Raw genomic sequence first — 14,396 nt, 5'->3', positions numbered from 1 at the left:
GTTCTTTGTAGTGTTGTTATGTTTCCCAAGGAGTCCATGGAAGCTAACTGCCATCTTGGATTTGCCGCCATAAGATCAATGTTAATTTCGTTGATTTCAAACAGCCGCTAAAGAGTTATACATACCATCTGCAAAACACACAATTAAAACTAATTTCAGCATTAGGCATTAGGACTGGTTTTAACATTATTTATTGTGATATAAATACTAAATATTTTAATAATGTAGGATGTGAATGTAATCACCATTATTTATTTTTTCAATGGGAAACTCACAAGATTTGGCTATTTTTACTCTGTACTAGTATGATACAATTTAGGTTAATCATATAACATCACTGGCTTTCGCTATCTACGTCATTCTCAGCATTGATGAACAGTCATTTTACAAGGTTATACAAGGTAAACAAGCTGTGAAATGCGCCACAGAACTTATAACCTTCAAATAGCTTACTAAAACAGTAACACAAAGACAAAATATTACTAGCAAGTTGGTGAGAAAATTATTATACGCAGAACGAGTTTCCCCTCCACCACCGAAGCGCTTTGTGTCGGTTACATCAGAGTTGTCTGGGTTTGCCGCTTGGCGTCTCTCTGTTCCAGCCACAGTAGTACTGGTGTTGGTGTACTCGTATCTCGTACTGAGTCTACTACAGTGTTACAGTCCAGTTGCCTAGTTGCTAGTCGGAGGTGTTCTGTTCTGTTCAGTGTCCAGAGAGCCATCAGAGTTGTTTGCAGTTCCAGACTATCCAGTGTTGTGTGTAGGGTACGCTGCCTACGTGACTTTTACCACGCGATAAACAGCTGTTTGCAGGTCAGCAATACACTTTGTTTTAGAGAAATACTTTATCACATTTTTATTACTGTACTTCTGTAAGAAAAGCGTACGGTAAGCAAATAAATAAACACACCGTGTAGAATTTAACGATAAAATCTAAATAGTATTTTGTAAAAACCGGTACAATTTTAGGCAAAATTGCATAGTTTTAGGAAGATTTTAAATTTCATCGATAGTATTAGCATAGATAAAACATACCTACTAGTCTATGGTATTAGCAGATAGTACGCCTTGGTATTAGCTGTGTGTCATTTGTAAATTTTGCAATGGATTCTATTAGTGATATTTTTTTATCGTATTTATTACTATTTATTATAATTTAGTATTAGTAGTTTTTAGCGAATTTCCCATATAGGGAATAAGCTATTACCGTAGTACTCATGGTAAGACCTGGACGCGGGACCGATTTTTTTTTTCATTTCGAGGTCCCTAGAGGCCAAAAACACCATCCGTTCAAATTCATATATATATATATATATATATATATATGTGTGTGTGTCCGTTAGCACGATAACTCGAGCAAAAATGATCCGATTTTGATGAAATTTGGTACAAACGTGTAAACCTACGTTTATTCGAACGAGTTCGCGATCCAGCATGATCGGACCATGGGAACGGGGGTTTACGGGGGGTTTTATGGGGTAAAAATAGGTTTTTCCCATTTTTGACCCAAAAAACATAAAATTTAGCAATTTCTTTCCAAACTATTTTGTAGAGCTTAAAAAAACAAATAATTTAGTATATTGAAGCGTTATTATGCGCCTAATGGTTACAGAGAAAATTCCAAAAAATTGTAAATTTAAAATTCCCATGTTATTCTTATGGAGAATAAGTAAATTGTTGTAGTTTGCTTGTTTATGAACATATTTTGATCAAATTTGGAAAATGTTTTTATTTCTTACTAACTATTAACGTTTTACAAAAAAAAAAACAGTTTTACCCTCCCTGATGCAGCAAACCTAAGTACTAGTTAAATAGAGAATAAATGTTATATTTTTAAGTAGACATTTCAGTGTAAATCCAATCAGTCAAATGGAAATTCGCTTAGTCTGCAGGTTTGCTGCGGTGGGGGTATTTAGTATTTATAAATATAAGTTACTGCGTGGTGTACCTTTTATCATCTATGGTGCTACGTGAAAACTTAAAATAAATAACATTCAAGATTAACCCCCTTATGATTAGGTACTTTGATTTGCGACAGTTCAACTATAGTATTTTCTTCTTGACCAAATCTGCATATACCTATTAAAAATCAGTAGGCCTACAAATTGGCTGCAATGTACAACGATAAATATTATGTACTGTACTATTAATGCCAGTACTATTGCAACTCTTTCCTATCATTCTAATGGGTTTTTCGTAACATTTTCTGTTTACTTGTGATATGGGGAATAACGTGCCGGTATAGTTTTTATTGGAAAGTAATCCCAGTTACTTCTACTCTGTAAGATTGCAAAACTAAATACTGTTCCTAATAACTAGGTAGACGGGCTGTCAGACGACAGATATAAACACAAGCGGTCAAGAACAACAACGTTTGACTGATAAGAGAGTTATTTGTTATCGTTCACTACTCCGTATGGTGCAAGGTCACACATCTTGGCATAATTTTATCAGTGAGTAGTAGCAATTGGGTGGATAATACCTCTTAAGTATTATCATTATATCTACCCAAGAGCAACATTCTGAGATTCTGCAGTCGCAAGTTGGATCAGCTACTTCGCCAATATCATAATTATTTAGCAAACCTAACTATAAAGCTATTGATGTTTTTGTTTTTTACCTGATTTCTCTAGGGAAGTAGTTAGTATTACCGTATGGGACACGGTAATACCTAGGCCCGGGACCGATTTACTTTTTTATTTTTATGTTTATAGAGGTCAAAACACTCAATGTTCGTTTAAATTGTTAACGTGTATGGCGACATAATCTTTAATGAGATCGCGAACTAGCATGATCAGGTCTTTGGAACTGGGTGATATGGTGTTTTAAAAATAATTGTTGAAAATTGGGGGTTTAAAATGTTTAGGCTACCGGCCTTGAATAATAAAAACTCCCAATTTTTATTACACCCATCGTTTAATGGGCTTATCCCAACTCCGCGCGGTGGTCACTTCAGATCCCTTGCGGCACATGTCCAACTCCGTGCGGTGGTCAATTTTGGCTCTCACAGCCCTGACGGCTGAGAGTTTGTATTTGAAGTTTGAAATTTTTATAAATATGCATAATTTAGAACTGTACGAAACCACTGTAACTAATTAAATACATTAAATAAAGTTAACCAGTACAAAAGAGAATAGGCCTACTTATGTTTAATTTGAATTAACCTATCATTAATCTAACCTAACCAAACCTCAAAAAGTAGCTATGAACAAATAAAAGTGTAACCGGAGTTTGACTGGACCCTTCGGGGGCTATGAAAGTTTTCCTCGTTTAAATCTGACCACCACGCGGAGTTGGGCTATCCCCCGTGTAATAAATTGCGTAGAGGTTAATAAACAAATAATTTTCTATATTGAAGCGTTGTTGTACAAAATTAAAGGTTACGGAGAAACATTTCAAAAACTGTAGTACTACATTTAAAAATCTCCTGTACTCTCATTGAGAAAAAGTTAACTCTGTCGTAGTTTGTTTGTTTATGGATGTATTGTGATCAAATTTGACATTTTTTAGCGAATTTTCCATATGGGAATAAGCTATTACCGCAGGTCTCATGGTAAGACCTAGACCCGGGACCGATTTACTTTTTCGTTTTTAGCTCCCCAGAGGCCAAAAACAATATCCGTTCAAATTCATACAACGTTGCGGAAAATAGGGTACATTTAAATCAATATCAGGAGAAAAGTATACGGTTTAAACCACCACCACCACCACCACCACCACCACCACCTCCACCACGCTTTGCATTGAGTGTGCTGATGGAGAACTGCAAATACTGTAGTAGGTCTAGCATCTCGGGTACATTTTCAAAGGATTTTCCATTTCTTTTCCATGCTGACACAAACCTTTTTGTGCAATTTTTCTTCATCAAGATGAGTTTAGGAAAGTGGATCGAATGTCTGTCTGTGGGTTGTGGGTCAAGGCGGTTGACCATGAATGGAACCAGTCCAAACCAAACCCAACCCAACCCATCGACATCGCCCCAGCAACACTACCCATCTTACCCATCATGCAGCACTGCAGCAGTCTCGTCTGTCGCGTCGATATCCGACAAAATAGTGTTGTTTAAATAAGTATGGAAATTGGTTAGTTCATTATGCAGTGTGTATTAAGGAAAAAACAATGCGTTATTGACTTGCAGTGCTAAATATGGCGGCCTTACTGCGATTTGCCGTCGGAAGGACCAAATAGCCTCCGTCCGGTAGGGATAAACAAAGTAATTAATGGAATATAATAAGCCTTCACGAGGAAACAGCTGCTTTAATCATAGGGTGGAGTAGGTTTATCATATAGTTGACTGGAGCCGCCATATAGTCCAGTGCTAGGGCAATCTAAAAATGTATTCATTTTACAAAATCCTTCATACAAAATTTGGTTTTTAGGTGAATGCTATATGATTTTCTTGTAGCATATTTAATGATGAGTATATTTAAATTTTGATACTGTATAATGAAAATCTAGGTTGTAGTCTAAATCTTATGTTTAAAAAAATTATGGGTGTTCTTTTCCGAGTTAGTTTGGCTCTTCTATCCCACAGATTTTCATGGTTGAGGTCTCAAATTGCACAACCAAAAGGAACTCAAAATGCACGCACAGATTTCACATAAAGCATCGGCATATATTTATCTACTGTATTACTCGACCAAAAACATATATTTCATATTATTCATTCTGATAGCCCCTGGACTACGAATAATGACTTTATAGGCTTACCTCCCTCCGTCAGTAGTCCAAAATTGTGTCTTAATTCAACTAATGTTGATCAAAGCTGACATGTTTCGTTGCATTGCAACATCGTCGGAGCACAGACAATATAATACTTTGCATTGTCTGTGGTCGGAGCTTTACTTCAAAAACATCAAATAATTTAAACATAAAATACAACACGGGACACGGAACATAAACACGAAATAACACGATAGCGCTATCATGACACCGACACGGCTTCAACAACCGCTTCCGTGCCGTGTCATGATAGCGCTATCGTGTTATTTCGTGTTTATGTTCCGTGTCCCATGTTGTATTTTATGTTTAAATTATTTGATGTTTTTGACGTAAAGCTCCGACGATGTTGCAATGCAACGAAACATGTCAGCTTTGATCAACATTCTGACGGAGGTAAGCCTATAAAAACATATATTTGATTTATTTTCGAATTCTTACTTCAATTTAAGATGTATTTTACCAGTTAATTATATAATCGTTTATATTTTGGTCTAAGAACCTTTAGGGATATACCGGCTTTCATTTAAGCTATTAGTTATCAAATCAGATGAGTTTCAAGCAAACGTAAGGTGAACGACCAACATTAAAAACTATTTTTATAAGGGTTTTCTATTATTAAAAATCAATAGCTCAAGTATTGTTTATGTTTTTTTATATGTTTTAGACTCAAAATAATCAGTAAATTATAGGCTTTAATTTGAGCTATTGGTCGTTTGAATCATTTAAGTTCAAGATCTCGTTATGGAGCTCTTTCAAAAATCTTAAATTTGATTTTTTTCTCGGGTATGATACTTATTTTAACGCTGCGGAGCAGCATGGGGCCACTAGTTTTGTTTTAATGTAGTTTGGATTAATTATTGTATGACAATGGCTCAGCTAGTCAGCTATCTTTTATTATCTTACAAAATCTTATCGTCAATATCTTTTGCGTCATTCATTGATAGTGTATTAACGTCTGCACCGGCGGCCTTATAGGTACTTACGTATTATCACAGAAAACATATTACTATAACCGTATTATGCCGACCACACCACACCTAAGTGTAACCTCTCATAATGAGGGCATCACAAACTAATTGCAGCATATTGTTTCTCACGGTAATAGTAACACCATAGTTGAGTTGGTTAGTAAAGATTTACCTACTAGTCAGTGGTCCATTGTTTATAATTGTTATCACGAATGCTGTTAAACCGCTCGCACTGCAAAATACAGCTAGGCTTGCGACACGCAGAACCAATGTTATCACACACACACCGCTGGAGTTGAGCAACAGTGTATCTGAGAAGGGCGACTTTCTATGGCAAATATGTTTTACGAGGAGGCAGAAAATTATGAAAACAGGAAAATTAATGCCTGAAGAATTGTTTGGGAGGGTTCAGTTTATTTATTATTTATTTTAGTTTATTTTTTGCGAATTTCCCATATAGGGAATAAGCTATAGGTAGGTAGGTCTCATGGTAAGGCCGAGACCCAAAACCGATTCACTGTTTTTGTTTCTTTGTTTTTGGATTCCCAGAGGCCAAAAACACCCTCCTTTCAAATTCATATATATATATATGTCCGTTAGTGGGATAACTCGAGCAAAAATAATCCGTTTTTGATTAAATTTGGTACAAACGTGTAAACCTACATTTATTTATTCGAACGATTTCGCGAATCAGCATGATCGGACTATGGGGACGGGATTTTATAGAGACTTTTATGGGGTAAAAATTCTTTTTTTCCCGTTTTCGACCCTAAAAACACAACATTTCACAATATTTCTAAACAATTTTGTAGAGATTAAAAATAAATAATTTTGTATGTTGAAGCATTGTTGTATGCCTAATGGTTACGGAGATACCTAATTAAAAAAATTGTAAATTTAAAATTCCCATGTTATTCTTATGGAGAATAAATAAACTGTTGTAGTTTGCTTGTTTATGGATATGTTTTAATCAAATTCGACAATTTTGTTTTATTTTCATACTAAGCTATCAACACTTAAATAAAAAAAAAACACCTCAATACCTTCCCTGTAGAAGCAAAGCTATGTACTCATTAAAATTATTGTTATTTAAATAGGAAATAAATCTGAACATTTTAAGGGAATGTTTTAGTAGAAATCCAGCCAGATCAATGGAAATTCGCTTAGTATGCAGGTTTACTGCGGCGGGGGTATTTTTATTTTTTTCTAAAAACCGGGTCCTTATATGCGTGATAAATCATGAGACATAACCCAAGCTTCATAAGTTAATATTAACTGTTTAGCCTTAACGGTTTGCTGTGTACACAAGAAAGTCTGTATTTTGATGTAACACTACTTCTCAAAACTTATTATATTGTATAATACCCCACTGCAGCAAACCTGCCGACTAAGCGAATTTCCATTTGCTTGGATTGATTTTCAACTAATCTACTAAATTAACATTTATGTTTGACGAGAACCTAGGTTAGATTCTTCAGGGAAACTAATAAAGTGTGTGTGTTTTTTTTATAGAAATATCAGTGTAAAAAAATCCGCCAAGTGTTACTAAAATATAACCATAAACAAGCCAACTACAACATTTTACAATATTCTCCTGAAGTACAACATGGGAATTTTTAATTAACAAATTTTAAATTTTCTCCGTAACCAATCACCGTAAAAACACTTATAATACTTGATAATATACTAAATTATTTGTTGATATACTAAAGCTCTTTTAAAAGGTCTGGAGAAAAATTAATAAATTTTGCGTTTTAAGGGTAAAAAATGAGAAAACCCCATTTTTACCCCATTAAACCCCTCGTTAAACCCCGTTCCTATGGTCCGATCATGCTGGTTCGCGAACTCATTCAAGTTTATCCCACCTTACACCTTCAAACCATATTTTAACAAAATCGGACAAAAATTACTCATGTTATCGTCTGGACGGACACCCCCCCCCCCCACACACACATATATATATATAAATTTGAACGAATGGTGTTTTTTGTCTCTGAGGACATCAAAATGAAAAAGTAAATCGGTCCCGGGCCTAGGTCTTACCATGAGACCTACGGTAATACCTATTTCCCTATGGGGAAATTCGCTAAAATGTAGTTGAAATCTCACAGAACTGCGAAATTTTTTACGTACATTTTTAATCATAGAATAGAACACTAATTTCAAGGCACGATTTTACAATGTGGGAAGTATAAAAAAAGTATAGTATAGAAATATAGAAGAACCAACGTTTATAATGTTTTGAAAAGAGAAATAATTTATGGCACATGGTCTTAATGTGACGAAATGTTAAAAAGATAACAATTTTTGCTCGTCTTCACACGAATCATTTTTCTAAATAGTCTCCGACGTGAATAATTAGCTAAGCATTTTCCTTATATGTAATCACGAATGTAACGTAAAAAAATTAGTTTGCTGTAATAAAAAAAAATTACAGATATGGCTATAGGTATATTTTAAGTTCATATATTAAGTTAGTTATTTTTTGCTTTAATATTGTTGAATTTGTTTACAGTATAGCACCAGTTAAGTTAATTAACGATTCATTATTAATTTATAGTAAAGGCCTCAAACACTATAACCTACACCGGGTCGGGATGGATATAAGTCCAGTGCAGTGAGACACTGTATAGGCTACCCAGGATCCAGAGCAAGTGACTAAGTTTCAGGTTATGTTTTTCTGTTGCAGATGAGTGCCTCTGGTATCGAGAGAGCGGCGAGTAGATACAGATAGCACGTGCCGCTATAAGAGTGCCACAGCCTCTGAGATTGTCATACTCTGTGAACATGTCCACCAGTTCACTGTGCGTGTGCTGTGTGTCAGCGATGCTACTTCAGCTTCAGTCTGCCTCAGCTGCACCCTTCATGTCTACCGGTCTCAGACAAAGTAAGTAGGCCTACTGTACAATATTATCTGCTCTTACAAAATTTAAACCTGGATAAATGTACTTACTTGACCTATTGTTAGCATAAATTGGATGGTACCTTCAACTCACAAAACGATCCAAATTTAGCTTATATTCAGTAAGTACCAAATAATTGTGTAAATGTGCTAAATAATAACAGTTCACAACAATATTTCTTTCAGGAGGATTAAAATGTAGTTAACAAACTTGGAATGATATCGATGTTTTTGATAGTCTAATACTTAAAATTAATTTTCAATCATATTAAAATTTTACTAAATGTAAACATATCATTCCATAACATTATACATACCATTCACTTGAATAATTAAGTTTGGCAATACATTTAGTCTTTTATGAAAAGTAAATGTGATTTGTTATTTGTTACCATTTTATCCTGAACCTCTCTTTCTGTCTAGACCAGTAATTTCATCAAGTCGTTTGTACAATTTTTGGTAAATTGATATAATTAATGCAGTAACTATTTGCCTTTATAAAAAAAATATAATTTTGCTAACTAAGAAATAAAAAATACATAAGAATAAATAAATAAATAAGAAATACTTAATACATATGGTAATTTAAAACCTTTTAACAAAAGCTAGATAAAAGGCCTTTTGAGTTTGCTTAGGCAACTAAATGGTTAAATTTCCTTGTTTTTTAGTAGTGATTTCTATATACTGTACCCCAATGCATGTATAGGGTATCACGATTTAGTTTGCTTAGTTAGTAAATGGAGAAAAAAACATAATTTTTTTTGGATCCGTAAATTGTTGGAATGATAAGAGTTGTATTTAAGTATGTTCCAAAGTAACCTTTTCCTGTAGTTGTTATGTCCCAAAATGGTTTAAATATTTTCAGTATTCATAATATTTTTATACTTTATCAACATTTTTACTTTCTTTATTGAAATACCTACAACAGTGGGGGATCTAGAACAGTCACAAAGGGGGGCGAACCGGGGGGTCTGGGGGGTTCGAGGGTACCCCTACCCGAAAAAGTTGTGTAAACTAAGTCTCCAAAATGGCAGTTTTACCATTTATTTGTCCAAAGTTAGTGTGACAAATTATTTTACGCAATGTGTTTGCACTACTGTAATACATGCAGTAAAAAATACATATATGGATGCCCGAGAGGGGGGGGGGCGATCGCCCCCCCTCTGGATCCGCCACTGGAATACAATGCAAACCCCCTATTATATTACACACCCCTATTATACACTTAAAATATAGACACACTATTCTACATACCGGTAATGAAAATATACCATCCTTGCCTTCAACAAACCAAGCTCAGCAAAGTAATAAGTAAAGCCCAAAAATTGAATTACAATACAACAATTTCAAAGAAAAAATATTGTCATCAAATTAAAGATTTAACTGGAAACTAAAGTCAGTTTAAGTTGGTCATGAAAGTTGTAGAGTAATTGAGTCATTTATTATTAAATCATTGCAATTCAGTTAACAGAATGAGTGTGTGTTATGTATGTGCATAGACAAGTATGTGTCAGGAAGACATTTATGGATCACCTGCCAATAAACTATCTGATAAGTTAAAACTTCATATTCAATTGTTTGCAATTGGCTTACACATTAATCCTGTCCTATGTTTTAGATAAGAATAATTGAGTGTTTGTATCAATAAGTGTGCAAAAAACCCACTTGTAAGTTTCCTTTATGGATGACAATTTTAACAGTGAAAATTTATATGTTAAACTGTTTACCATATTTAATACTATAATTGTCGAAATTGCTGTAAATTGCAAAAGGTTTGAACTTACTGTATTTTGATTTCAATTTTTGTATAGTCATCGCATAGTCATTAAATCAGTCTTTAAACAATACAGTAAATTCACTTGTAAATGATGCTGCATTTCAGTACTAGCAAATATTATGAGTAGTGATAAATTATTTTGTTATTCATAATTTCAAATGAATTAATTGTGAATATATTTTAGAGTACAATGAGGTTTTTTTTCTTCATACTACTTTGATTGTATTTATTTCCATCAATTCGTATCAACTAATTGTCTTGTAGAGTGTAGTTCTATAAGTCTCTTATTGATTCGTTTGTTTAATACCAATGCTTCTTTTAGGTTTGCTGAAGACCACAAATGTAACAATGGAAACAAGTAATAACTCATGGAATATTCTAGATGAAAATAGGAGCGCAAACACAACAGGTAATTTAATGTTTTTAGTTAATGTTCTGTAAATAAATGCTTTTTGGAACAGTTTTGGAGATTTTGAAATTATTAAATCACTCCCTACTGAACTTGTCATGCAATCACTTTCTTTTTAAATACTTAATCCCTTGCAACAACATTATTGAGCGTATTTCTACTACATTTCAACAGGACTGATATAATTCTCATTCATACAGTTAATTCATTACAGAGCAGAGACCATTTCAATATCTCCAATTGTAATTAGACAATATGTGAGTCAGTAGTATTAAGACCAAAGCATAAAACTTGTCTTTGGATATCAGTAAATTATCATATTGCTCTGACCGTAAGTACTGTATTTATAAATTTTTTTTCAAGCACTTAATTTCCTAAATTTTAAAACTTAAGGTAGGTATTACCAATTATTTTAATTTATTTGGCAGTTTTCAGAAGTAGTCATGTATAACAATAATTTGATATTTCAGTGTAAACTAACATTTAGTTAAAAATGTTGTTGGATTTAGTAGATTATATCACTTATCTCAGCTTTTTAGTATAGCTTTTTAGTATAGCCCTAACCATATTCCTGGAGTTAAAAATGTAAAAATGTGAGTATACATCAGATATCTTATTTGAAATAAACTCTAAATAGTTTAGCTCTAAATTCAACTCTTAAATGCAGTATAAAGATTATGTATAGTTCACATTTCTTCTTCGGTGCAATCAACCCGCATAAAATTCTATTCAAGTACTCATTAAGATTATTAACTTTATTTTGCAAATTAATTGTACAAGCGAAAAATTAGCTTCCAAACAGTATCTATTTGTATGATTCGTCTTTGACTATATAAATTATTAGACATCCCATTCCCATCCCCGTAAAGGTTGTAGCTGTAGTTTCAGAGTGAACATGGAGGTAGTTGAGTTCAGCCAGCAGAGTGTGCTCATGTCAATTATTAATTGCTATCCTTTATCAATACAGCATATTGTAAACCATAGAATCTTTTATTTTGTAACACAAAATATCAGCCCATACACAAGAAACAAATCTAATGTTTACAGTGTAGTAAACTCTTTAAAGGTCCATTCTACCAGCCATTCTACTATGTTATATTATAAGTAAAAATTGGCTACAGCTGGAACTAAAGATAGAATATCTACTGATTATCCAAAAATCTAAGTTTTCTTACACACATTTGAGCTTGCCTTCTAACAGTTAATGCATTACATTCACAAGTTTTAACTTCTGTATTCTAACGGTATTTTTTTAATATTCAGCTCCGTGAGGACCCAGGCCACCCAGGACGGAGGCTCGTCTACAATTAAGGTTTAATATTCATACTCAGAGCTTTCAAGGCAGACACAGTGGTAGTTGATCTCTCGTTAGAGTGTTGATGCCGATTTGTAAGTACAATCACACAATAGATTGGTTGCGTCACTGGTTATTAGTCAAAACAGTCAATTTGACTTCTGTCATCGCTCAACTCTGAGAGATCAAATACATACTGATGTTGCTTTCTATTTCTGTTGCTTATAGTAAGTAGAATAGAATAATCATTTGGTAAAGTGTTTAAAATCTAGGAGTGTTTTATCAGTTTTGCATGACAATTAATTTTTATACTTTTGCATGTAATTTGTGAAAAAAATAGTATTTTTACATTACGAAGATATTTGCCTGCAAAGATTCACTTGAAACATTCATCTATTTTGTTAGCCCTTTTTACTTTGAAAATAAAGTTGGATTTTTGATCAAATGCTTTGTAGGCCTATGTTTTATATTTTTCTAAAAGAATGATCCTCTCTTGATCAGACTGTTAGGATCATGCATTTTATAGTTTGGATTGAGAATGTAGTACTCAAAATAGTGTTTTGTATGTTACAGATGCTGCTACAGTCCATGAGGTCGTGGACATGTGGTCTGTGATGTGGTATCTCGGAGCTTTTGGGGGACTTGTGACGTTCTTTCTCATAGTCACCTGCTCCGAGTGGTGCTTCGGTAACCACATGTACACCAGGCACGGCATCAACGAACTCTACATCAACGCTTACCAAACAAACTTTCACGAGGCGAGAAGAGTGTCTGACTCCCCTCCACCTCCATACGACCTCTTCGCACCACCGTCGTACTCCGACCTCTTCGGAAAAGTTCAAGACACCAGGAGAAAGAGCAAGATCAGTGTGTTCATCATACCCATTCATAGAAGACAGAGTGCGCCGGCTGTTTAGACCTAGGAGTGATGATTGCTTAGACCATTGATTCTCAAGTTGACATCAGCGAGTGTGAATGTTGTGTGAAAGAATAAGCCATGTGTATTCTAGTCTTCTACAGCTGTGTAAAGAGTGGCCTTAGCAATAATATTTTAAGTATTTAAACTGTTTGAGGGTGTCCTCGATGTTTAAAGTTCCTTGTCATGGTTTAATATGATTGTAAAAATTAATAATATGGTTATAGCTTTAAAATAATTAGCTAATCATCCAAATGTAAATAGGTGAAAAATCGCAATCAATTCTACTATAGTCAAAGATTTTTATAAAATTAGTTTATTTGAATAAGTGGTTTTGTTTAGGACTTTTGTGATAGCCTTTTATCCAAACAATCCAATTAAACCATCTTCTCTGTTGCCATCTATTTAAATCACAATACTAAATAAAATGCAAACTGAACGAGAAAAACTGTTTTAGTTTTCATACACTTTCTTACTTTTCTATTACCATACATTCTACTACTACTTTAATTATGTTTAAAATAAAAGCAATTACGAGATATCAATTTGTTTAAATATTTTGGCCCAACATGATTTTCCTTAACTATAAATGACATTCAATAAGATTTGTATGAATTTATATAAATTATATCCTTCTGTATATGATTGTAAGTTAGTCCCGATTGTGTTTAAACTTCTACTATTGTTTCAGATCAGTTCATTAAACAGGTATACTACTTTGTTTATAGAAAAAGTGTCTTATTAAAATAAAAATTGGTTTTCATAAACTATTAAGAACTATAGTTAGATACCAAAACTCTATAAGTTTTTTCTTATTGTCTTGAGATAGTGTTTCTACTGTTTCCTATTTCTACTTGTTATATCATCCTATATTTAATGAACTCGTTGTAAAATGCAGTGTATCATACCAAATTATTCTATTTTTTTCCAAAATTAGAAAAATGTTACAGAATATCCATAATGGATACACTACCTTATACACTATCTTATATTTCTAAAAATAACCTTGGCAGCATGAATCATACTGGGGCTTATATATTTCCTTTTTATTTGTATATTTTCTAATACAAATACCAAAATATGTTCAACTTTACACACAATTGTATGATAATATTTTATTATGTGACATTAACAAGTGACGATAAAGCAACTAACTTTGTGGAAATCTGTTTAAACTTTTCACAATCTCAAAACTTATAAAGTCTGATCAATTGGTGGTGGTATGGATTTAAATGTTTGTAATTTTAAACTCTCTTTAGTTCTAAACAATAAAGTGTAGCCTATATTAGGCATTATTTTATACTAAACAAGACTAGTAATTTATTTATTCCTTGCCATTATGAATAGAAAAGTGTGTTATTATGAGACCAGAAATCAGTATTCAGTGCAACAGTTGTCAAATTTTAAT

General features: G+C 33.4%; 1 protein-coding gene across 1 annotated transcript; it reads left to right on the top strand.

Annotated features, from left to right (window-relative positions):
• Positions 1-624: 624 nt before the first annotated feature.
• LOC129005498 (uncharacterized) lies at positions 625-13,533 on the top strand. The gene is made up of 4 exons (XM_054434406.1): positions 625-813; positions 8,380-8,577; positions 10,692-10,778; positions 12,646-13,533. Exons 2-4 carry the CDS (start codon positions 8,478-8,480, stop codon positions 12,987-12,989), a joined length of 531 nt encoding a protein of 176 aa, XP_054290381.1. The 5' UTR covers positions 625-813; positions 8,380-8,477; the 3' UTR covers positions 12,990-13,533.
• Positions 13,534-14,396: the final 863 nt, after the last annotated feature.

Source organism: Macrosteles quadrilineatus, unplaced genomic scaffold, assembly GCF_028750875.1.
Source record: "Macrosteles quadrilineatus isolate MER2022 unplaced genomic scaffold, UCM_ALF_1.0 Scaffold_1__1_contigs__length_201487025, whole genome shotgun sequence".
Lineage (NCBI taxonomy): Eukaryota > Metazoa > Arthropoda > Insecta > Hemiptera > Cicadellidae > Macrosteles > Macrosteles quadrilineatus.
The sequence above is the reverse complement of the archived record's forward strand: the minus strand, read 5'-3'. Positions and strand labels throughout refer to the sequence as shown.

What these genes read in the sequence shown, in the direction of transcription:
- LOC129005498 (XM_054434406.1), top strand. Translation starts at nt 8,478, where the DNA reads ATGTCCACCAGTTCACTGTGCGTGTGCTGTGTGTCAGCGATGCTACTT. An exon ending in GTCTACCGGTCTCAGACAAA is followed by an intron (nt 8,578 to 10,691) that starts GTAAGTAGGCCT and finishes TGCTTCTTTTAG; the next exon opens with GTTTGCTGAAGACCACAAAT. An exon ending in TAGGAGCGCAAACACAACAG is followed by an intron (nt 10,779 to 12,645) that starts GTAATTTAATGT and finishes TGTATGTTACAG; the next exon opens with ATGCTGCTACAGTCCATGAG.